Below are 27253 nucleotides of genomic sequence, written 5' to 3' on the forward strand. Positions count from 1 at the left end.
TGAGCTGAGGAGTCACTATCAGGATTTCATATTTAAATAAGTTACAGGGAATGCTATTTTATTGTTTAATTAATATTTATTTGTATAAAATGTAGATTGATGAATGAGTGGATTTAGACAGCAGATGGCAGTCTCACGCCTCTGCGTTTTTTTTAATGCAAAGTCCTTCTGTTGATGCTTCATTCTCATTCCAGTGGCATCACAACTGTCCATTACTGCTCACTGTCTGTTAGGTCTCTGTTTCGCTCCTGTTACAGACAACTCTTGGTACTGGAGGTACTTTTCTTCTTCTTTTAAACAGAGAGCATAAAATGACAATCGTCTTAACAGATACAGCAAATGAAAGCTTCAAATCTTGCATACCTATCAAACAGTGCCTTTTCAGTGACATTTTGGAAGGGCCTTTTTTTTTGCACTCATGTATATTTCCTCTGGCAGGACAGGTGCACTAGCAGAAGTGAAAATTTGAGTTCATTCTACTTTGAAGGAAAACGGGAAGAAAGTACTAAATTATTCATCAAATCACAAATCCAGGGCTCAGAGTTCAGAAAGATTTGGAATAGAATGCCATCAGAAGCTTCTGACAGGTTTTCTGTCGTTTTTTGTTCTTTATCTTTTTCTTAATGTTTTTTTTTTTAAGATGCCAGTAGTTCACAGTCTGAAACTTAACTGCAGCAATAAGTGATAAACCTTGCCTTGCTTTCAATTTTAAAGCTTGTGTCTATCTATCTATTGTATCTATCTATCATCTTGAGGTGATGTTGTATATATAAAATGCATTTTATTTAAATGTAAACACATAATTATATACATATATTTTTATATTGTATATAAATAATTGTCTTTAGTAATACTGGGTTATTCTCTGACAACAAAAAACACGTACGTACTACATAAGTAAACTTTGCATTCCATTTAGCTTTATCCTTGCATGTGATTCGCATTTAATTTACTATTTTACAGAAGGCGGACTTGGTCCTTTAGTTTTGCATCTGCTAGAACATAATTGAAACCACAGTCACTGATTAAATGAAAACACCCATTTAACTAAATGCTGTACTTAAGTGTATTCTGGGCATATTGACCAAATGCAATTTACTGCACTAGATTTACAACAGACCCAGAATAATGATGAAAACAGAAGTGTGGCATAGACAGCTTTTATCATTTGAAAGCAATCAACACTACACAGCTTTTGAAAGGCTTGTTCTAGATATAGCCTTATAGGACTGAACCTTTTCCAAATTCAAGTTGCCTCTTATTCCTGGAAACTGCTATCCATAAGCATGCTTTTAGCTCTAGCCTTTAAATAGCTCCTTCTCTACTGCAGTGTGTATAGTTAGTTAGAAACAAGGACCTCAGGAACATAATATAGATTGTGTGCAGAATCTGGAGAAAGAAAATGTGGCAGCCGCTTTCCCTTCAAGTCCATAAAGGAAGAGTGTTGTTTAGAGACCCGACTACCTAGATCTGAGCAGTGTGACAGTAGAAGAATCTAAAGACATCTTTGTATTAGCAGTGTGTGGAATCTCTGGAGTAGGAACCCATCAATATATAAGACCAGATGATGAAATTGCCATGTAAGACAAGGGCTTGGCTTCACAGCGTGAGAGTTCTTACAGTGGATAATACTTGATTTTTCAGGCAGGAAAGATGCTGGGAAATAATAGTTTTTGAATTACCAGTAGTAAAAGAAGAAACCTTTTACATTCAATGTTAAAAATTAAAGTCTCCAACTTGTGACAACAATAAATAAAAGTGGAGATTTCCCAACATGGGCATCTTAAAGAGATTCTGCCATCACTCACCTTCATGTTGCTCCAAACCCGTAGGACTTTATTTCTACCATACAACATAAAAAATGTAACATTTTCTTCCACGAAAGGTCATACAGGTTTAGAACAACACTACTAATAACATTTTCGGTTGACTTACACTACCATTTAAAAGTTTGGAACTGGTAAGGTTATTATTATTATTTTGTTTTTGAGAGAAGTCTCTCATTAAAGCTACATTTATTTGATTGAAAATACAATGAAAACTGTTATATTGTGAAATATGATGACAATTTAAAATAACAATTTTACATTTTAATATATTTTAAAATAATTGTTTCATATGAGCTAAACTTTTCCCTAAACCTTCAGAAATCATTTTAATCTGATTTGATACTCAGAAAACATTTCTTCCTCTTATCATGTTGTAAACAGAAGAGCCTCTAATATCTTTTGTGTAATTGGTAATACATTTTTCAGGATTGTTTGATGAAAAGAAAGATCCCAAACTCTTGAACAATAGTGTCAATCTCTTTAAGACGAATATATTTTTAGAAATAAAAGAGACCACACTGACCAAATCAGTACGAAGTATAGAACCAAGTGTATTTTTCCCTCTGTTCAATGTACACATATTTAGATTTCATCTCACGGTAACACTTTACAATTACATTAAGAACGGGAATATACTTTGACCAGCATAGGTAAATGACAATTATATCTTAAAAGAAAAAACAAAACAAAAACACAAACATAAAAAAGCCCTGTCAATGAAGAAACAAAAAACCCAAATGTAAAATGGAGGTATGGCTAGGTGTAATCCTTCATCTTTTACCAAATTCAATAAAATCCCAAAACATTTTTTTTTCTTTTCACATTTGAAAATCACTTTGTGTAACTGAAGTTATATCTATTGTGAATAACACCTTTGTTTTTCATTTGCAGAGAACGAACTAAACAAAAACCTCTTTGTAATAACAAGGAATGTCAATTCAGGGAAAACATATTTTAAACTGTGAGAAATATCTAGACGGTATACAGTTTTATTTTATTTTTTTCTTAATTTTTCCTCCTTTCCAGGAGGTGTCCTTAGATACAAAAGTCTGGACACAAGGTTGTGCTGCTTTATCCATAAAAGCCTTGTCAGTTCACTTTTTTCCTCTTTCTTAGGTTTGGGAAGTGGTGAGCTGGCATCCCGATGAGAGGGAGTTCCTTTTTTCCTTCCTAGAAGAGATGTCACACAGTTCTCAAAATATGATTTCATTATAAAGTTCACTTTATCCTGTTTGCTTCACTGACTGTAGTCTCATTTGGATGGGTATTGGGCTGTAGTTTCACACCATAGAGAATATAGGAGGCAAGAGAAAGAGTTCTCGTAGTCTTGCGTATATCCTTCTCATGCCGGAGGACGAACAAGGACAAACGCTCACACACAAACACACTCACACACGCATACGTATCGTATGCTCGATACACACGAACCTGTCTCCTGAAGCGTTTTCAGCAATGTCCTGTATTTACATAGATACAACATCATTCTGTCCAAGCTGTTGTTCAGTTCAGGACAGTCCCACTTTCTGAGGTCTCTTTTGTCCGCATCGTGCTCGCCCATGGCGCTATGAATCCTTCTGGGTGAGATGAGAGTTGTCAACTTTAGGTAATTCAAATAAAAAAACTCTCATGGAAAGCTGAATGTGAGTGCATCATGCATGGAACACAATTAGTAGCCTAACAGTTCACAATGTTTCAGCACCATGGAGAGAGAGAGAGAGAGAGAGAGAGAGAGAGAGATCGAGAGATGCCTGCTGAATGCCTTTTGTTGGCTTTTTAAAGTTCTAACAACCTTCTGAGCTCTTCTACACCTGCTAGTGGAGGTGTTGCTGTCAAAGCAGGCTTCACCGTCTGATCTGCCATTCTAAGCGAGAACGTGTTTATGTGAGAACAAAGAAAGAATTAGATTCATGTGTTTCATGGCAGAGACAGATAAATCCTAATTTCTACACTGACAAAAGATACCAGAGTGTAAACGATTCAGACTCTTTGGGTTTTTCAGGCTCCGTCAGAAAATGAAACGGAAAATGTGATTCTATCCACCGCCTTTCTAACCGAACATGAAAAAGGTCTCAGATTTAACATCTCCACAAGAGCTGATGGGAGCATCTGCTTGTCTCGTGCAAATAACTAACACAATCACTTCTGTTCTTCATGAATTATTACAACGAGGGCCCAGCAAACGTCTCGTAGATCTCAATTTCATAGCTCTGTGAAGATAATATTAAAGAAACGCTCAGTAATATTACCAAAAGCTCATGTGTGGAGGCATCTGTTAAACCGGCGGGTTTTCTCTCCCTGTCCATGGTGTTCGGTTACTCTCCTGGTGCACGCAAAACATACATTTTTAATCGCAAAGAGGGCATTACATCATTTGGAATGTAATGGAAGATTTACTTTAGACATGACAGAGATAAAATTACATACAACAAATGGCCTCGCAAGACAGATTCGAAAGGAGAATCTATCGGACAGTGTTCCTTCCTCCTCGTTCCCTACGTCCATATCTTTCGGTGGCAGAAAAACGTTTGGAGAAGTAAACAGAAGATTGTGTGGCTTAAATGTTTGAGGATGCAGAGGAGGCGATTTGAAGTTATAAAATCCTCAGCACACTTCCTGTCTTTGAACCTCCTCCACGGTCTCTCTCAGACGTAATACTCCTTGTCTTTATTTTTCTTGCCCTTGGCGGTCGTCTTTGCGACGGCGGCAGTTGTGCTCGGTGTCTTTTCTTTGACTACAGCGCCATTGCTTTCGGATCCTGAATTGCGTCTCTGGTCCACCTGATAAGAACCTTCGTCTCGGTTGCGGTACTTATACATGGCATACAGGAGGATGAGGATGCAGAGGGCAGCAGCCGCCACGATGCCGACCACCATGCCTGTGGTGCTGCTGGACTCCCGGATTACCTCCACGGCGCCCGGGTGGCCTTTCTCCATCAGGTCGGTGGGGTTAGCTGTGGGCACATGGGGGAAACCAGGTGGGTAGGTTAACCCTGGAGTTTGGCGGGAGGACGGGGCAGGCGGCAGGAGCACCTGGTCGCGGGTATTCATTTTGCCTGCGGGTATGTGGAGCTGGTTAGGGTGTGTGGTGGGGCCGGGGACTGGAGGACGGTGGTCACCTGGGCTCTGGCCTCCGCTCTTGCCCACGGCAGGGGGGGGCGGTAGGACCGTCCTGTCTGTGACCATGGGGGAGTTTTTGTAAAAGTCCTCGTCATCGGACTCCGTCATTTCTCCGGAGCCGAAGGCCGATACCTCCATGAGCTCGCCGCAATCCTCCTGGTCTGGAGGGCATGGCGGGCGGGGCTCGGACAAAACGAGGGACTCTTTGGTGGTTTGGAGAGGGGTCAGGGATGTAGGAGGGGCAGGGATGACGGGGTAACGGGTGGCTATGGGAAAGGGGTCTTGGGTGTCCACAGTAATTATAGGCAACACAAGTTCACCTCCTGGGATGAGAGAGGAGAAAGGGTGAGAGGGGGAACAATTAGTAAGGACTCGAGAATATCTACATGCACATACACGCGCACTCTATTAGTTTGAGAATTATAATTCTATTCTGTGCAATCTATTCTAAAAGACAAAGATTCTACACACAATATATTCACATTGTAAAATGCTACAATATTTTCTAAACCTATTCATATGGCTAACATAAATATATCTAGATCACTACAATAACATGTAAAACAGAACCAACTCATATCTTGAATAGCGCTTGGCTCTTCTTTGGTTAAACAAGATAGCAAACCATGTAGTTTGGGTCACTTACATCAACAAATAGGCCGCATGATTTTTGCATGGAAAAAAAGCAAATTACAAAAAAGGTGTGTAAGATGGTCCCTTTAAAAGCACAAAGTTTCTCCCCTTTTTATATTCTTTGACACACTCATCTGTTCTCTAGCCTTTCATTTGACTTGTACAAATACAGATTTCACTTTGCAATGATAAAATCCTATGCATATGTGCACTGTGATAAATGCTGTGTCTCGAAATCTAGTTAGCTAATTTCTGTCTAATGCCTATATAGGGAATTGTCTATATAAATCTTATTACAAACAAAATGGAAGCTTGTGGATCTGACTGATCTGAGATGCAACTTAAAAAAAGCCCCTAACATGGCACTCAAATTCTGATTCTCATGTTGGCGTGTGATTAAGCTAGTTTGAGATATAATAATGCACACAGTGAGCCAAAACATAAAAAAAAATTATATACACTACTTTTCAAATGTTTGGGGTCAGTAATTTGTTTAATACTTTTTTTCAGCACAGTCAGTAAAGCCTTAATTATTGTTATAACTTTAGAAAAAAAATTATATATCAAATATATATACATATTTTTTTACTTCCTGTACATCAGAGAATCCTAAAAAAAATGCATCATGATTTCCACAAAAATATGAAGCAGCTGTCAAACTGTTTTCAGTATTGATAAAATATGTTTCTTGAGCACCAAATCAGCTTATCAGAATAAATGCATGAATGACTGCTAAAAATTCAGGACTGCCATCGCAGGAATAAACTACATTTTAATTATTTATTGAATTTTAAATGGTAAATTGCAATATTACTATACACTATACTATATTGACCATTAAAAGAACTTAATGACCCCAAACCTCTAAAAGTTAATGTAAGGCTGCTTCATTATGACACTTTAAGACTGTAGAAAAATGATTAATACTTTAATTTAAAAATATTTCTCTTTGAAGAATGTCACATCACGTTATGGGATTGCCTTATCTATAAAACAATCATGATATAGGCTATTGCTTCAAATTATTTCAGAGTGTTTTAGTGTCAGGAGTGAGCAAATGATGCACAAAAAGCTATGCAGGCAGCTGACTAGATTTTGAGACAGAGCCAATAAATAGGGCTGTTGTAGCAATTATTTAATAAGAAATGTCTGGGTTAATATGTTTAATTTCCAACATTAAACTAAAATAATATGAAATGAAACCAAAGACTTGGACAAATGTCAAACAGCAACAGCTGATATTCCAGATGGGCCATCAGAACCCAACCACTCAACGTCACTGAATGATTGCAACATAATGCACAATCACAAGAGCAATAGCTGAGCACAGAGTAATAATTCCATGTGCTATGCAACACGGTTTGACGTCACACCTACTTTACTGATACATGAATGCTTAAAGCGGAACCTAGCGATGGAATGGAATGGCCACTTAACGTTATGAATAGCCCAGATGGTACAGTAGAAGGCCGCTCTTCAAGCACTATAAACCTTAGCAGGGCTCCAGACTCATTCTTCCCACTGGTCGCTCTTTTGAGACTTTCTTTCCCAGTTGGTTGCAAGAGCACATGATTTGGTTGCAATTTTATTTTTTGCCGCTTCAACATGGGATTAATCAGTGCATGCTGATTAACTTTTATCATAGTTTATACAGTTTATACATAGTTTATACAGTCATAGTTTATACAGTTAAAGTAAAATCAAACTTGCTGTCAGTAACAGTGCTTGCAAGTATTACATGTTCACCTTCTCTGGTTAAGAAACAGTCTTTTACTTTACTTTAGCATGAAAACCATCCATGGCTTCCTCAATATTCGCATCATTTTTGCTGCATAGAGCATCGCGCTTATGCTAATGAGGTTAGTATTAGTCTTAGATGTCACGGCCATGGACCGTTGGCTAAACGTCAAACGCATATGTGACACACAAGTAAAAAACACTTCAGGAGTGTCAAAGTTATCATCGGATTGGTTGGATTCAACAGGATTTCCGTGAGACGTGTGTGTCGCGTTCTTTAACGTTCCGCCTGGAAACAAATATACCGTTGTGCCAAACCCTCTCACGAAAGAAGAAAGCCATAGTGTTTACAACTGTGATGACGAGCACTTATCAGGATCAACTAAATGCTGTTTTTTTTTAAAAGTATGTGTAATATTTAAGGTTCGCGGCAAAGAAACTTCATTATGTCCGAGAGTTTTACACACTGGTCTGTTATTGTGGCAACATTTCCACACCTCGAAACGTGATGATGAACGAAGCGAACTTTGATGGTTCTTTGACATGTCAATCAAAAGGCCTCATGGGTTGGCCTTGGCAAATAAGCTGCCATAGATTCCAGACCTTTAGTCTAGGTGCGTATAAACCAGGCTGTACACTCAAAGCGCTGCACAGTTTAAACGAGTGGTGCGGTTTTGTTGTGCTTTCGGCTTCATTTGCTGTTTGATGTTTCACATATGAAACAGAAATGATAAATGCATATGAATTGAACAATATAGTGGTTGTGGTCTGGAGCTCTGCTTAGTCTAAACTCAGCCAGATCAGCTCATCGTTTCTAAATGATCTGCTGAGCACTAAAGCATAGCCTCTTCTTTGTTAATAGCATTTATAGGGTTAATATGGGGCAAGATTTCTAGTAGAAAAGCATTATGGCAAACAGAACTCACATTAGGAACACAAATTAAAATTGTGCTTGTAAGCCTGAAACTAAAGTGAAACTGTAAAATATATATATTTTTAATATGAATGTTATTTCCTGAATATCTGCTATAATTTCATTTTACATATAAAACGTTTTCTTACTGAACACTTAGGACATAATGTATATAAAATAACATCTTAAAAATTAACAAACAATTAAAAATGGTTAAATTGAAGCTCTAGCGAGATTTAAAATGAGAAATCATCTACAGAACTGCAGTATACCCAACCAGAATATATATGTCATTAAAAACCTCTTATTTAAAAAAAATAAAGAAAGTAGTTTGATCTGATGTTTGTGCTGCCTGTGAGCGTCTGGAGATTGTGAGGGTCTGAATGGCCTCAGTGCTGCTGTGTGTGTTTTTACTCACCAGTGCCCGGCTCACACTCCTCTAGATCCTCATCATCACTGGGACATTCGGCTGATGCCACCAGCAGGTCATCCGAGTTCTGAAAGTGAATACAGGTACATTTTTGGAGGCAGATTCCCTTTAATCTGATTTCTCTACAACATTCTCTGCAAGCGGTCTGAAATTGTTGACTTATTTGGCCAGTTTTCTTTTAAGCCCACTGCTTTTGTAATATTAACAGTTAACGGTTTTCGGCTTTTTTCATATCAAAACTTTTCAATCACTTTTAATTAAAATTTTTCTACTTTTCAAATACCTTTTGATATTATAGTTTTACCCTTGACCCGGACTTTCAGAAACGATAAAAATTCACCATAAAAAAAAGAATTACAAAAATGTTAAAACGATAATTTCAACAAAGAAATAATAAACAAACAATTTGTGTATTTTTTGTTTGATTAAGAAAAATACAGTTATTTTCATCACTATCATCAATTTTGCCTTTAATAAAGTTTTTTTGTTGATTTAAAAAATCAGTGTACTTGTTTACCAGGGAGAAGAGCATACCTGAATACAAAATAAGAGAATATATACTGTATATAAACAATAAAAACACACACACACACACATAATATATACTGTATATATATATATATATATACATAAATATATATAGTGAAAATACTTCCAGAAAATGACAGTTCTTCTGTAATGTATGTCCACTGTTTCAATCATCTTTTCTGAAAGTCCACAGGCTCAAAAGCACCCTCAGCTGCAGAAACACCCATTGGATGCTAAGGTATTTGTTCAGCTCTTAGGATGCAGTGATGCTATACCAAATGGCTTTGCTGCCCCTTTGGTTTGACCTGAGTTTGAATTAACATTCCTGACTCATACCTCACATTCATAAAACATGTAATTGGATCTGGGGCATGACTGATTTGGGTGCATCAGTTTGTCCTTTCTTATCGAGAGGTCAGAACAATTGTGCTGTTCACTCATATGGGCATATTTATCTGCTGGGAGCATCGGCAGAATGAGACTCCCCTTTTGAGGTATAAGAAGTTATTTATTGATGGTGACACCAGTATGTGCATTCACATTCTCTATTTTAATACACACAAACAAAAAACATAGCTAGAGGAATACCTTTACATATGCATGCAATAAAAACAATCATGGTAAGCATCATAAACTGTTAAAGAGTTAATGTAATGAGCCCTAAAAGTTCATGTGAGTGGCTGAATTGGCTTGTAGACGGTCTTCGTCGGTCTGGCTGAAATAGTGCTGTATTGATCTTTTCCACATTTTGCTATCGTTTTCCTTGTTCTTTAACTGTTTGTCAGCTACACATATTTTAAAACCTCAACTGGGCAGAGTTAAATTACTTTCGAAGGAAAGCTTATTGAGAAAAACATTGTTTCAAAGCCTTCCCGTCATATCAGAAATGTTATTATTATGCTTCATTTACACCAAATATACAAAAACCTTTTGTGTCCTATTCATCCATCAAACACTGATGTCACTGAACTCTACTGAAACCAAAAAAAACAAAACAACAACAACCTTAACCACATTATATATACAGAAAGCTCCATCAGGGTTATTTTAAATAAAAAGCCTGCCTTTGAATGATCAAAGCATTTACTGGGAGAAAAGAAAAGCTATGGCAAATTTGCTTGGTTTTTGAGTCTGATTTACAAATACTGAAGACTCTGACATTTCAAACTTCTAATTAAAAGACGCTTTGCAGCATTAGTTTTGCCTGACTGCGTTTATTAGAGGATAATTAGCGCGCTTCTTATCTGCACTTCTGCACAATGCTTATGTGTTTGCTAAGACAAGATTATTAAGAGCACTGAAATTGCAGGTTGTGTTTTGATATGTGCATACATTTCTGACAAATACACCATGACAAAATTTTTTTGGCATGACCAAAAAGAAAGGCGAGGACACTTTAAATGTCCTAATCCTTAAAAGGGAAGTATAGAGGTGTGTCAGCTTGATCAAGGGCTTACTTAACCACTACTATTCACAACAGCACAATTTCCAATGGGCAGCAAGTGTGCTGACGTGAGCTGTGATTTACGTGGTGTCATGAAGGTTTACTTCAAAAGCACCACACATTTGAAAGTCCAATTTGAGGTCACGGAAAAAGCAATCTTAGAACAAAACATTTATGCTGCTGGAGGTATGGACGCTTTGATAGAAAATAGCACAAGCCACTCAAAATGAGTCTGAAATAATAACATGTCTGACCCTGCAGCTCTGACTGATTTTCAGAACTCTTGATTTGAGTTTGAAATGTGCACTGATTAGATTTGCGACTTCAAATATTCAGTTGTGTTCCTCCACATTCAAGATCTGTTGTGAGCTGCCTGGCTTCCTATTGTCTATAAAGGGAGCTGCCTTAATAGGTAGAATCTTCATTGCCAGGGAACATTGTAAGTTTTTTGGTCCAGAACTCCCTACATTAGTTTATAGCCCCTTTCACACTGCACGTTGGACCCGGCAAATTGCCGGAACATTGCTGGGTCGCCTTCTGTGTGAAAGCAAACATGTCCTGGGATTGATTCCGTCATTGAACCCGGGTCGGGGACCTAGTAACATTGCCGGTTTCAATCCCGGGACGAGCGCTGTGTGAACAAAAGCCAGATCTAATGCCATGTCGCAGTGATGACGCATGTTATCGCACGACTCTTTTACCGGCTGTTTTGGAGGAAGATCAACGTTCGCGGCTAAAAAATATTTGCAAACTGTAATGAAGCAGAGATCAGTTAGTTCCTCACTTTCCGCGCTGACGCCGAGATCATTCGCCAGCTTCAGTGAAAGTATAACGTGCCTAACGTTTTCTACTCGTACATTACACGTCACACCCTGATGTCACATGTCGTTACGGGACCTTTACTGGTTGTGTGTGAAAGCATGCACATATTCCGGGTAATCACTGGCAGTGTAAAAAGTGCAAAAACTAGCGACCCGGGAACAATTGACAGAACACTTAACCCGTGTGAAAGAGGCTTAAGTTTAGCACACAAGCCATCCCCATGGACTTATTATTACAATTAATTGCAGTAATAATAAGTGTGAAATTTTAAATGCAGCACTACTTTGCGAACAGCCATTACTGGGCAAATTGCTATATTTCTGCCATTTCAAAAGCGCCACCTGCTGGCAGAAAATGAATGTGCATTTTCAATAAGCCAGTCTGATGTTTTTATTCAGAACGATGTAAAAATCTCACCATATATTTATGCAGCAAACACAGTTGTAAATGTGAACCAGTGCATTGATAAGAAGCTAAAATGCCTTCTAAAAAAAAGTCTAATCAATTAAGACGGTAAGATATATTTATATGTTTTAAATTAATTAATTTAAATTAGATTTAATAAATTAACCGTTTTAATCTAAAATTTATAATACTCACTAGCCACAGTGGCTGGTGAGAAAAAAAAAATCCTGCACAGAACATACAAATATCGGTAACATAATACATTTGAACTACGTACATCTAGAAATGTTCTTTTAAAAGCCTTTTTCACTGTGAATGATAATATAGTTCATGAATGAATTTGTAGTCTAGACACAGTGTTTGGTGCTCTTCCATATGAATGTCTTACTCATCTTGGGGAGAAGAGGAGAGGAGTGGTGCACTGGGACTTCCTTGGCACTAAGCTGTCTCACTCAAATCCCCATTTCCCTGCTATTGCTTTGTATGACTATTTACAACCAGGGCAGTGTGGATTAGGAGTGGTTCACAGCACACACGTGAGAGAATCCACGCCTGTCCTCATTTACGCTAATACGTGCTGCTAGTGGCTATGGACCTTGGCAGTTTCACTATGATTGACACTGATTGTTATTGAACTTGCCCTTTATTCTTATCAACATGCATCTTCTGATCAATGGAGTTGAACAGCACATGAATAAAGGATGACAGTGGGGGAGGCAAATGCTCCTAACTTGCTACCAATATGTTAGATATGACACTCAGTATCCTCCATAATAGTAGCCTTATGTTCCAGCATTTTAGAGATGCTGCGTACGATTAAAACTTGTTTTTAGGCTGTCAAAATACAACAATTGTCAGTCTATGATTTCATTTTATACATATATATACACACAGAGCTGGGCAGATTCCTTACAAATTGTAGTCCATTACTGATTACAGATTACATGATGAAAAGTGTAGTTTATAAACGTAATCTAGATTACTTACCATTAAACATACCATATTTATATTAAAAAAGCAAAGAGAAAGAAAATATATTCAATTTTTTTGATATCAACATAATAATATGCATTAAAGATTACATTAAATCAGGGCTTCCCAAACTGGTCTTAATATAAGAACTGTAGTGAGTTGATAAAATGCTAAAAATTAATAATACAAATGTAAAATAAATTATTTAATTCTGAACACTAAAAATATTAATATTTAATTTATTTACCTGCATGTCAGTGTGACCATTAAGCGACATGCAATTTTAAACATGCAAATGTGTTGTTAAATGACTGAGATATTGACTTCCTCAGAGATATTTCATGTAAATATTTAATGTCAAAGGGTTCTGGCTGACATAAACGTTTGGGAATCCCTTTGTGGGGATCCTTTGCATGGATCATAAAAAAATTTATTACATGACATTTACATGGCTATTTTATATTGCCAATAAAAAAAATCTAAATGGTGTGACACACAGGATTTTTAGACAGGACAATTTAAAAGAGAAAAAAAGAAGAATTAAGGATAATCATAAAATAAAAATTCTTCCTAATAACAATGAATAGAAATGATTTACTGCCACTGTGTAAATAATATGTAATCACGTAATCCATAAAAAGTAACTGTTAAAATAAATATATCTATATACACTGATAAATATATTCGGCGTGGCATGGAGGTAATCAGTTTATGGCACTGCTCAGGTGGTATGGAAGCCCAGGTTTTTTTGACAGTGTCCTTCAGCTCATCTGCATTGTTTCGTCTATCATTTTCCTCTTGACAATACCCCATAGATTCTCTATGTGGTTCAGGTCTGGTGAGTTTGCTGGCCAGTCAAGCACACCAACGCCATGGTCATTTATCCAACTTTTGGTGCTTTTGGCAATGTAGGCAGGTGCCAAATCCTGCTGGAAAAATGAAATCAGCATCTTCAAAAAGCCGGACAGCAGAAGGAAGCATGAAGTGCTCCACAATGTATTGGTAAATGGGTGCAGTGACTCTGGTTTACAAAATGGACCACCAGCAGATGACATTGCACCCCAAATCATCACAGAATGTGGAAACTTAACACTGGACTTCAAGCAACTTGGCTAGGAGCTTCTCCAACCTTCCTCCAGACTCTAGGACTGTGGTTTCCAAATGAAATACAAAACTTGCTCTCATCTGAAAAGAGGACTTTGGGCCACTGGGCAACAGTCCTGTTTTTCTTCTCCTTAGCCCAGGTAAGAAGCCTCTGATGTTGTCTGTGGTCTGTGTGTGGTGGCTCTTGATGTCTTGACCCAAGCCTCATTCCATTCCTTGCGAAGTTCACTCAAATTAAATCTTTAATCAATTTTGTTTGACAATCCTCATAAGGCTGTGGTTCTCTCGGTTGGTTGTGCATCTTTTTCTTCCACACTTTTTCCTTCCACTCAACTTTCTGTTAACATGCTTGGATACAGCACTCTGTGAACAGCCAGCTTCTTTGGCAATTAATGTTTGTGGCTTACCCTCCTTGTGAAGGGTGTCGATGATTGTCTTCTGGACAACTGTAAGATCAGCAGTCTTCCCCATGGTTGTTTAGCCTAATGAACCAAACTGAGAGACCATTTTGAAGGCTCAGGAAAACATTTGCAGGTGTTTTGAGTTGATTAGCTGATTGGCATGTCACCATATTCTAATTTGTTGAGATAGTGAATTAGTGGGTTTTTGATAAATGTGAGCCAAAATCATCACAATTAAAAGAACCAAAGACTTGGTGTGTATTGAATTTATTTAGTACACAAGTTTCACAATTTGGTTGCTATTGAAAAGTCATTTTATTTTATTTTACACAGAATGCAATATTCCCAGAGTTATTAACTCATGTTTTCTCCCTTTTCTCCAAACCGCGACAAGCGCCAGTCTCCCTTTTTTGCAGAATGCGATATATCTGCTCAACCAATCACAGCGCACCATTCCATGTACTGTAAACAGTAACAACCAATCACAGCGCACCATTCCACAAACTCTAGATGGTAATGGTGGCGCTTTGAGTACACTCTTCATTTTTACTCCTCTACTCTGTAGTTACTTTGTGATCAACAAACAAGGACCGCATGATAAATCGCATGTGATTGTCATGCGCATCTCGTCAGCAAATCTGCATCACCTGCTTTTAGATGGAGCGACATTTAATTGACAGAGCCGTACATCACTGACAAGCTATATCATGCTCATTAGATTAATCAGTGTTTGTGTTTTTATTAATGCCATTTATGTTTTTGTTAATACAGCACATAGCACTAGTTGACTAAATTAATGTAACATGGCAAAGAAGAATGCACTTTTGGAAGTTAAATGTAAGGGAAATGTCATTTTGGAATTTCTGTGGTCTAATATGATAATGTTGTTCATGTTCTAGTTCATGCTGAAATCTAATTTTATTGCTGTAATTAATTTATAGCATTAACAAGATGATCCGTTGAATTTATGTTGGAAGTGATGACTGATGAATGTATTTTTAGTCCAGTGCCTGTATATAAGATTAGTATTGACCAAGTTCAGAGGCTGTCATGTATGGATCAACTTGCCATGTTGTGTATATTCATCAGTTTCAATATGAAATATAACTTTCATATTGATTCAATGGATTTATTGCATTTTGAGAGATCTCATGGATCTAGTGCATTTTGGGAAAAAAGAATCACATTTGATAATAAATCTTTGAAAGGCATTACCTGGATAATTTTTTTTTATGTCATTATAACCTAAAGATGCTATGTGAAAGTTAAAAACAGAAAAGAAAATTATATATATATATAAATAATGAACTGATAATAAAGTAAATTGTTTTTGAATTCATTGTTTTCACTGAGGTTCCTTTAAATGTTTAATTTATAAATTGCTAACCTAAAAGATACAATTATGTAGCATTTTTAACAATCTATAATTAAAAAAAAAGTTTTTTTCCTGACACATATAACTGTAAAATAAACAAAAACATTTTCGCTTAGTCCTTTAATCAGTGTACAAAAACTGTCAAATTGGAACTTTAATAATAATTTTGTTTAAAGTGTTTGCTTTCACAAGAAAAGTGGCACAGCTCTTAAATATGTTTCTCGAGGCTTAGAAAATAATGACTTGAGAAAATTGCAGGACCGTTCAAAGGAAATGTGACTAGTAAAATACTATATGTGGGAGGAATGAAAGGAAAAGCATATGTGGGCAAGATATGTCCTGACACATGCGAAACTGAGCATTATGATTCTTGTCCTTCAGGGCCTTCCAGATGCAGAGTGATGGCTCTTTTTCAAGCAATAAATGACAGATTTTTTACCCCAGGGTGGTCTGTCCTGTCAGCTCTTTTAATGCTGATACTAACTGGACATCTTGTAAAACAAAACTCTTCATAAACGCAACAAAATCCCTCATTCAGGAGACACGGGCCAACAAGAGACCTGTCTCTCTAGATGAAAACACCCATCCTTACCTGTGTAATACTGTCCTTCAGGCTAGGAGAGCGCTGTCTACGGGTGGTGGTAGTAGCCATGGTGGTGGTGGTCTCCATTATGGTCGTGGACATGTCAGCCGCAGCTGGAGGGGTGGCCGAGGTGGTCTCTGTGGACAGGACGGAGGGTGTGTCCCCAACCAAACGCAAGTTTCCTGTCACCTGCACATTTGGATCCCCCTCGGCGGCCAGTTTAAGAACTTGCAGCCCGTTGTAGTACAGGCCTGAGATCTGGCCCTGGAACGACCGTCCCTTATCCTGACCTCCCACCTTTATGGCCGCCTGGCTGTTGAAGATAGTCAACTGCCGACCTGTGATGGATCAGAGAGGAGATGGAAAGAGAGCAAGATATGGAGAAAGAGAAAGAGAGAGCAGTACGACAGCAAGGAGAGACAGAGAAGCAAAAAGTGACCATCAGCCCAGGCTGTTTTTAGTGTCACCAGCAGGATGTGTCTAAATCAGCTGATAACACTTTTAACATTTGAACCTGGTGATGGTAATCTCCAATTCTAATGGCTGCCGTTGCTGACCCGGTTAGTGCAGGGAATTCATTGTCATATTAAACATGATGCCAAAGATCAATCCTGAAACCTTAGGGGGCTCCTCTATGAGGGTCAGATCGAGAAGGCATGGAAGAGCCCCTGTCATTATAGAATAATGACTGTATATTGCCATTTGAGCCTCATTAAACTAGTAGGGCTAAAACTGTGGATAATGAACAGAATATGGAGGACCAAATTGGACATAAACAATATTTATGAGTATGTAAAGAGTCTTGGGTATGTTTTATTCAGAGACAGAGGCCTCTTTGATGCTAATCTGCATGAATAAGTGTCATCTGCCAGCTCAAATGCTAATGTGTCACTGAAGCAAGAGAAGTTTCCCTTCCAGCCCTGGAATAGACATATATAGGGGTGCAGGCACACATGAACACACACCCACACACACACTATGCCTCCGCACTGAGGATTTCGTCCCCTGAATCTCCATAGAGTTGTCACTGAGTCATTTCATTTAAAATATAGCACTGGTTGAATTGATCATTGAGTCGATGATCATAAAAAACAAGTAATCTAAACCACTATTATGAAATCTTTAAAGCTGCAACAGGTAGTCACTGCACTACAGGTTTGATTCAAGTGGTTTTGAATTATAACACTGACTGAATGTTACGAAATATGGCTAAAGTTTACAGTAGATATAATTTAATGGCAACAAATCCTTCAGAATTACTACTTAAAGAGAAAAAGGATGGTTAACTCAAAGTGCCATTTCCTTTGGCCCCTGAGAGCTGGACTGCCGCCATCCATTTATTCCTGATGAACAGGTACTCTGACAAAGTTGATTATGAAGTAGGCAGTTGTTATCCCCTCTGTGAGAGCCACTTATTGCTTAATGAAAGGCTGCCATTTAACACAAGTAGGGTCTCAATTTTAACAGTTGAAAATAACCAAGTTTGACATGAGAGTGGAGATAAAAAGCCCATAATCTTGGAAAGGCATGTAATAGAGCGGCTAGAAGCCAGATGGCCACTTTCCACTTGCACATGTTCTTTTATCGTACAGTGGAAAGATTATTCTGATTAATGTGTGACATTAAGGACGGTTACATATGCTGACATAATACAGTGTGTAAAGTACCACTGAGAAAATGGCATTAACGATAGTCTCTCTTTATCACTTAAGTGAGAGTAGCACATGGAAGTTGATAGTTCCATCATCATTTGCTCATGTTGTATATATATTTAGGTATTTTAGGAAGATATTTAAATATTTATATTTTGAGAACTGTTTTTGCCTATACATTGAAAGTGAATGGGAACTTCTTTTTTAGACATATTTTATTGATTATGCAGTGTTGAAAGAAAAATTATATATGGTAGAAAATTATTTATTTTCTTTTTTATTCATTCACCGGAATAAAGCAACCTCTTTTTGTGTCCTGCGGATGTTTGGAACAACATGAGACATTTGTATAAATAACGGCAGAATATTCATATTTAGGTGCATTGCACCTGCTATTTAAACATGTGCAATGAGATTTAATTTCCTCGCATGTCTGGCATAAGAGAAAACATTTTTTCTGTGATTAATTCAAGGTTGGACAGATCTTTTCTTTACATCTAAATGTGAGCCCCAGCAACAGTGGTTAAAAGATTTAATGGAGGAGAATGAGGAGACCAAAGAGCCTTTGAGATAGACAGCATGAGGCACAGACAAATTACTCACACAAAGACCAGTCACTCAGTAAAATGGACCATTCATACAGGACACAGACCTGATGTATGAGGGCTTTGTGTCATTATCATTACTCATAGATTGGAACTGATAAATAATTACACATGTTAAAGGGACATTGTTAATCACATCTGAATGTGCAAAGGCTGACAGCAATCTTCCTCTCATTTGGTTATGAAAATGTCTTTCATTAATATTTAGACTGTTTAACCCTCTGAGTTAGGGGTGTTCGATTTAAGGGGTTTAAGATGAAATTAGCTTTAGTTTAACGCCCTATTTATATCAAAAAGCGGAAATAAAATCAGAACATGAGGAAATGCTCGTCGCATAAACATAAAATGATATTCCGAGAAAGGAGGTTATTTGGATGCACAAGGGAGAGCTAAACGTCTGAAATGACTTTTAGACAAATGTAGAGCCGAACTTTGGATCACGTTATACTCTGCATGTTATCGAGTTCAATCATCGAAGATATGCATACTAAGAAAGGTCAGTTTTCGTTGAAAAAACTGTGCAAGCGTATTTGTTTTACACTTAACATTTAGATTCGATGTTAGCTCAGCACATGAACAGAAAAGGAAGTTTGCATATAGATGAAAAGGGTGCAACCAACCAAAAAGTCGGATAACTTACACAGAGTAGAGCATTAATGGCCAATTTTCGTTGATAATGTGCTGATGCAGGTGTCTGAGATTGTTTCTGTACTTTAATAACAGAGAAGATTTCTTGGGGAAAATCGAATACCATGCAGGATTCATCTGTTTACAGATATCTCTCGGGTCCAAAGATTACGACACAGTTAAGTTTTAGACTATAATGCAAACGGTCCAAATAATATAATCTATAATAATAATAATAATAAAATTCATTACACTCAAAGGGTTAAAGGGGATTTTGAAACTTTATTCTGATTTTAGTTTTAGAAGGAGAAAAAAAAAAAGCAATAGTCCCTTTAACTGCATGGAATTGGAAAATATAAATCTATATTTTATAGTTAAAGTGTTTTTATATACCCTTGCTTCAAAATTAGCGAAATCAGAGGGGATCACAGAAGGAAAACATAAGACAGCAAAAAAAAAAAAAAGGAACTATTTACAGACAGTTGTTGCAGTTATGGAGCGTTGTTAGAAGGTTAGTCAGGGTTATGTTTAAGATTAAACCTTAATCTCTGAAGCGGTGCAGTTCTAACTTTGTGAAGGACATGATCTGAAAAGAGTAAGCCACATGGAGAAGACCGATTGGATTTTTATTAGGAGTGGGCTGCCACAATTCACAGTTTGTTTTGGCCCACAATATCCCAATGCAAAGTCTTTAGGTTTTAGGAGGTTTCATTCAAAATGGCTCGTAGATTTTTTGGTTTTAAGGGAACTGCACCTCTTACAGAGCCTTAATAAGTCATTAAGTCATTGTTTAATTAATCCATTTTTATTACCTTTGTCGAGTAGCCACTCGTCAACTACCCGACCAAGTCTGTATGGAATTCTTTGCCTGGCTATAGCAAGCCGTTCATTATCAATGCTCCCTTCAAAGAATTTAGAGAGACAGATAAGAGGTTAATATCTGGAAGTTCAAGCGTCACATGGTTAAAAACATGGCAACAAGACTATCAAGTTTAGCAAGTTAGGAAGTCTAAACGAGCTTTATGCTGGTAGTTATGTCGTTTTAAGTTGGATTCTTAGTTATTAGACAGTTTAGAAGCTCGAGACTAATTAGAGCATGTTTAATTCTGTTTAGAAAGCTTTGAGGACATATTTAGTGATCGTTTATCTTCTAATTTCGGTCTGGTTGATTGTGATGTCATCTTAGCGAATAATACTTGATACTTGAGGAAAATTTCAATAGGACAACAATCATATCAGTGATAATGTCACGTATTTTAATGTGCAGTTATACGATGGCAGTGTCAAACCTGCTCCGGAAGACATTTTCTGGTCTCTACAAGAAATCAGAGTGAGGACAATGTAATCAGTGCTGCATCTAGTTTCAAAATCTCGACGTACCTGCATAAATTAGGACACGTGTAATTATAAAAAAAAAAACACAAAAGATGTAATTGACTCGGTGTCATGGCTGCCAGATAAGAAAGAGCGTGTATCTACAGTCTACCGTTCCTGTTTCCTGACAGATCCCTTCACCAGAGCTAAAATGAGCTCTCGGCTCCTTTTACTCACTCAACAAAACAATCTCCTAATATCACTGCTTTCTCTTACCTGCTCTCAACCACTAACTTGTCAAAATCCACAAGTCATCCTAATACCGCCTTATATCAGATTTTGGTCAGATTTGGTTGTTTATTTCCTCTCAGACATCACGTATACAACTTCACACTGGCTGAGACCTTCATCGAATCTAGTAAATGGGTAAATGACATGATATATATATATATATATATATATATATATATATATATATATATATATATATATAAAATCTTGAAATAATTTTGGTATAAAATCTGAAAGCCTATATATAGTAATTTTTTTACATTAACCCCAAAAATGTATAAACAATTAATCATAAATTTAAAAATCACGCTAATCATAAAAGAGGTGTATTCAAGTCATCATATGTAAAAACAGCATTTTTTTGGTTAGTTTTACAAATTCTAAGATAACATGCAAAAAAAAATAAAAAATGGTTTGACATGCCACTGACCCACATACTGTAAAATTAAAGAAATATATATATTTTTTCAGTTAAAAGCATTCTTTCTTAAAGGAGAATCTTGGTTTGCCAAGTGTCAACGACATTTGAATTTTTTGTTTTTTTTTGACATACCACATACTGTCATGTTCCTACTGTGACAGCCGTGTGAGATACAGTACAAGCCTTCCGTTCGTCCTACCCACCCTGCAACCTGAATGAGGGCCAAACCTCCCACTTCCATAAGCCTGTTAAAAGACCTCATGTGTGACAAATTCTGTGCTGAACCTTCAAAGAAAACTTGAAATAGGTCTCGTCCGTGAGTAAGTGGCAAAAAAAGTGAAAACAAACCGATCCATCCAATAAAGTCTGCTCTGATGCATTGCTATTCATAGACTTCCACTAGATTCTTATTTATGGGGCAATGTAATGGTGTGTTGAGTAAAATACCGAGGCGAGCGGTCAGTTTCAACCGCATCCGCAGGGAGCAGCAAATCTGCCATCGGGGAACATATCCGGTCATCTAATCCTCAGTTTTAATTAACTGAAGCCGTTAATCTAAGCGATACACAGCCAGCTTCATTTACACACGTGAGCTTTGTGAGTATTGGATGACACGCGAGACCTATATCATCATTTCTGTAAATCCCCGTGATGACAGGTGCCACATAAAAGCCGTGCCATTCCATTTAAATGTGCAAAACTCAGTTTTAAAGGAAGCATGTCATGACTGTGACGACTTTGAAGCTGGGCTTTATCCCTGCGCTTTGGAAAGGCTGCCCCATTTAACTCTCGCCACCTGAGGAGGCTTAGGGGGAGACCTGGAGGATAGGAAGCCTATGTCGCAGCAGTATAAAACCAATTTTCCCTTTCAGAAATCAGACAAAATCTAAAACCTGAGCAGCAGGGAGGCAGCACCATTTAACCTCTGGATATTTCGAGACAAGACCCCACACATGGGGGGTGGAAGGAGCATAGCAGGTGAGCCGGAGCGCCGCTTCATTTGGCTAGAGCTGTATTTTTGCTAAGGACTCCTTGATGTTGCACTAACCTGCCGTGGAGAAGCACATTCGAGAAACTGAATGAAAAATGAGGACGGTAGAGACAGGATAGCTATTAGAGACAGAGAAAATGTCTTCCTGTGGAACAGCAGCTATGAGAAAAAGGCAGCTCCCTAAGCACACAGTGGGGAGAGAGAGAGTTTGCTCAAGTTTAATTGGAAAGCACACAAGGCCTAGGGGCCACAGAGTTTGTAAAGGATGGGGACGGTTCATGGGACGACTTCGGCAGTTTGAGATCATCAATCAAAACTTGTTACAAAAGTTTAGTTTGTGCAATATCACTTTATGGCGGCAACTATATCACAAACTCGAGAGTGCCTGGGACCAAATAAAAATCTGCAAGAGGCATTTTGGCTAATGTTAAAAAATAAAAGCATGCTTTGTGGTTCAAAGTTTGCATGCAGTTCAGGGATGGAGGATCTTTAGGGGCGCAGAGACACCTTCCTCAGCCTGCCTAGAGCAAAGCTGGCTGAAGCTGAGAACTGTAAAGGATCCAAATCCATCTCGGGCTGAATGTATTAGGCAAGGCAGCTTGGGGGGAAATGTGTCAATTTGCAATTGTTATTAGATTGTGCATGTGGTTGTTATCTGGGCTCTGCATGTGGTGACTCATAAACTCTCTTGGAAGAGTTTGAGGGTAAAAACAGCGCACTTCAAACCCAAATAATTCACATTTGAAATTATAAATCAATTTTTACCCTTCAATAAGGCATGCTGTCAACATGGATTCAAATCCAGGCCAAGGGATTCAAACAACGTCCCTCTGATGTGTGAGTGGAAATATACAGTGTCTCTCTCTGACCCCATGTGGCCATACCCAAGGGAAGCTGCCTCTAGTATTTCTACCCCCCACCCGCCCCCTCCAATTGGCATTCCCTGTTCTCTGCTGGGTCCTACCTGATGGGAAGCGCTCGATGACTGGCTGGTTGTCCACTTGGAGGGTGGCATTGCCACCACTACGTGTAAAGCGTACCACGTGGTACTTGCCGTCATTGACGGTAACTGCAGGCTCATCTATGGTGATGTCATCTGTGCCCACATTGAAGATCACACCAATCTTCCCTTGTTCCTGTGTAAGAATGTTTAGAGGTGGACATTAGGGATGAATCATGATGGTTATAGTGGACTAGTGAGGTCAAGTAAATGTCTAGATTGTGGACACTTTTGACCCTGTGGACTTGTAATCCAAATAAATTAACTTAAAAAGACACTTTTTACACTTCCACTAGTTTATTTGATTTGTTCAATAACAATTTCCAACAGTGCAAACACATAAAATGTAATTCTGACATTTTAATCAGTGACACTGTAGTGGGAATTTGAAAAGCTAAAAAAAAACAAAAAAAACATTAAATGTGCCAAATGCATTATTATGATGCAATTATATTTTCAATCATATTTTGAGATAATTAAAAAATTACAGCATTACTGGAAATGAAGCACTACAAAAATATTCTGCTCACAAGAGATATTTTTCTTTTTCATTTTTCATCACTTTTTTTACACACACACACACACACACACACACACACATATATATATATATATATATATATATATATATATATATATATATATATATATATTACATATTTATAATGTATAATGTTATATTTATGATGGATTTTCATTAAAAAACATTTGACATTTTTTGTACCTGGGAACATTTCAGTTGTGTTGCTGTCAATGGAGGATCATCAAAAATATCTTAATTTGTGTTCTGAAGATGAACAAAGGTCTTATGTGTGTGAAACGACATGAGGGTGAATAATCAATTACATCATTTTCATTTTGGAGTGAATTAAAATTCACACCAGTATCCTGCTGCGGAAACCTCAACAGCTATGAATAACTGAAATTCCTCCAAAAAAGAAATAATTCAATTTAAATGCCACTTCAGTTCAAACAAACTTTGCTTTTCCGGATTCACTGTACCATCACAGTCAATTTTGTTTAGTTAAATCCAGGTAGAAGAATGACAGGAATGAAGAAGGTTTTTAACACAAACGCTGAAGTTGCTTGAATGGAACTATGTTACGAAACACTTCATCAGTCTCCTGACTCTCCATTTCAACGTTTTTCATTTGTTTCGAGATACTCCGATCTAGTATGAACAATACTGGGAACAGAATTATTGACAGGGTATGGAAAACATTAAAATGCGGATAAAAATATGGTTAACTCGATCACAAGGACATGACTTTTTCTCACTGAAGTAGGCAAGAGAAAGGAAATTATGCATTTTACTGTTGCATGGATAGATTGAACCTCTTCGCAAAACTAAAAGCATAACGACTGAGACAAAAGAGAAAAAATTCCAGTTACACAAATCAAATACATATTAGACTTTTTAATTAGTGTGCTGACAGATGCACAGTTTGTAAACTCCCCCTACAAATCCTGCCTGAACCCGAAAGGTGAACCCGAAACAACAAAGACCTGAATTACACAGGGCTTTCTTTAAGACCAATTAGTTGTCTAGCAGTTCAGGCAACCTGCTTCAAAGTACATTTTTGCACATGGATATAACCAATATAGATACAACATCCAGAAAAATCTCAAGACCTTTAAATATCGCAATTTAAAACAGCGATATTTAAAGGTCTTGGATGTGACAATAAAGTGAAATTAATGATGGCCAGAGTGATGGGGAATATCTTGTGAACAAAAAGAAACATCTGGACATGCTACAGTGGCAACCCTTGGGGGAGGAGCTCAACAGTGTCCTTTGTAATGCAGGAGGGCAAATGGAGTGTGGCTCCATGTTTTGCATTCCTCACCACTCCTTCTCATAAAGGCACACACACATTGGCTCGCCAGCTATTGACATCTTGACATGTATAACTACTGACAGTTCCCTGCTGTTTCTATTTTAACAGTGATTCATTTCCCCGCCAAGAACACTTCCACCCGCCACTAGCCACCTCTGGGGGGAGCACTTGAGCATTTAACAGCTGACACCTCAGAAATGCTACCTTGTTCCTTTTGGAAACATCAAATTGCTGGCATGGAAAGTGTTACTATTTTACAGGTTTAGCATTGTCCGGTATCAGTCTCTAGGAAAAACCAAAACAACAATAATTAAAAGTGCCTCGTGTTCTCTGACACAAAGCCACAGATTGATCAAACTTCCACACACGTTAAGAGTTTGGATATCTTCCTTCCTTCCTATGACCTCAACTGGCAGGTTCTCATTGAGATGCTGATGTCTGACAAATATCAAACAGAGCTTGAGGTGAATGCAGAGTGTGTTCTGGAACCTAAAGGGCTGAGATACAAAAAAAAAAAAAACCTAGCGAGTGTGTGCTAATGCTAGTCTGATATCAGTGTATCCTCACCATACAAATGAGGGCAAATCTACTGAATGAATACTCATGAGGATTTCATCCAAATGTTAAACTATATAAAAAAGCAAAAAATAACAACAAAAGCCAGAACTAGAAGAAAGAAAAGAGAATATAAAAGGTTATGTTTTCATGGAAATAATTTCAATTTTTTTAATGCTCGCTCAGCCTGGTTTGACAGTAGACAAGTTAAACTTGGTCTTTCTTGAGATGCTTAATGATTCTTACTTGTTAAAGGGTAAGTTCACCCCAAAATTAAAATCATGTCATTAATAACCCTTATGTCGTTCCAAAACAGTTTTGTGATGCTACGAGAATATATTGTGGTGGACATTTTTGTACCTGGGAACATTTCAGCTGTGTTGCTGTCAATGGAGGATCATCAAAAATATCTTAATTTGTGTTCTGAAGATGAACAAAGGTCTTATGTGTGTGAAACGACATGAGGGTGAGTAATCAATTACATCATTTTCATTTTGGAGTGAATTAAAATTTACACCAGTATCCTGCTGCGGAAACCTCAACAGCTATGAATAACTGAAATTCCTACAAAAAAGAAACTCTCCATTTCACCGTTTTTCATTTGGTTCGAGATACTGTGATCTAGTATGAACAATACTGGGAACAGAATTATTGACAGGGTATGGAAAACATATGGTTAAAAATATGGTTAACTCGATCACAAGGACATGACTTTCTCTCACGGAAGTAGCCAATAGATAGGAAATTATGCATTTTACTGTTGCATGGATAGATTGAAGCTCTTCGCAAAACTAGAAACATAATGACTGAGACAAAATAGAAAAAAATCTAGTTACACAAATCATACTCACAAATTATATATGAATCGATCACCATTTCAAGAAATCAACTGCATCTGCATAAATCTTTTTGCAAATTGTGGTCTAAAACAATCAAAGCAGTGAAAGAAGATAAACAAAGCAATTCATTCTCAGTGCATTCCCCCTCATTGTCATGTTGTTCTGAAATGGCTTTGTCTTATTGAAGTTCACATACTCAGAAAATTCAATAGACATTCTCATCTTCAGTCGTTGGGACATTACCAACAAATAATGATCGTGCTTTTGCCTCATCTTAATGCAGATTTTCTTTGCCATTCTGCTGATCCTGCACATTTCACTCCTTCTCAGAACATCTCAATTCACATGAAAAAACTTGCAAGTTACACTTCAGCAGGTGTTGAAGTGTCCTCTAAAGAACTTTAGCCCAAAAGCCTCTGTCCTCAGCTGGAATTAAAAGACAGAAATGTGTGTTGTTTGTTGAACTTGGCTCTAAAATGTAGCATGAGGACTCTCTTGGACAATGAATCGCAGAGATATTGAAGGACAGAGTCAAGAGTTGAATAATGGATTCTTTATTCCAAACTGCACAATCTGTGGTCCCAAGTAAGGGGCCCATTGGTCCCCTAAGTGCACAATGACCTCCCGATCTCATGACCATAACAGATGGCCAGCAACATCATTCATGACTAGAAAGAGAAATGACAGTGATTTATGTTCTAGAGCCTCTGTGTTTGATGGAATACTGATGATGCATATGAGTGAAGGGCATTGTGGGTGACTAATCTCTCTAGAGTGCAGTGCTACCGGGGCAGGACAGAATCACCTGTCAACAGGCTGTCCCTGCTG

The 27253-nt window shown here is 37.7% G+C and overlaps 1 protein-coding gene across 9 annotated transcripts in view; it reads right to left on the reverse strand.

Annotated features, from left to right (window-relative positions):
- Positions 1–2356: 2356 nt before the first annotated feature.
- The window catches only part of LOC127941558 (neurexin-2-like), a 357596-nt gene continuing 332699 nt past the window's right edge, over positions 2357–27253 (reverse strand). For 5 of the 9 annotated variants that reach the window (XM_052536726.1, XM_052536729.1, XM_052536725.1 and 2 more), the window contains 4 exons: positions 23158–23329; positions 16302–16630; positions 8647–8725; positions 2357–5268 (listed from right to left, as the gene is read on the reverse strand). In XM_052536726.1, coding sequence (XP_052392686.1) covers positions 4472–5268; positions 8647–8725; positions 16302–16630; positions 23158–23329 — 1377 coding nt within the window. In that variant the 3' untranslated portion in view covers positions 2357–4471. Of the gene's footprint in view, positions 5269–8646; positions 8726–16301; positions 16631–19988; positions 20079–23157; positions 23330–27253 lie in introns of all 9 variants that reach the window. The other 4 variants (XM_052536723.1, XM_052536721.1, XM_052536722.1 and 1 more) reach the window with 1 other exon arrangement.

The sequence above is a fragment of the Carassius gibelio genome, chromosome A21 (genome assembly GCF_023724105.1).
Source record: "Carassius gibelio isolate Cgi1373 ecotype wild population from Czech Republic chromosome A21, carGib1.2-hapl.c, whole genome shotgun sequence".
NCBI lineage: Eukaryota > Metazoa > Chordata > Actinopteri > Cypriniformes > Cyprinidae > Carassius > Carassius gibelio.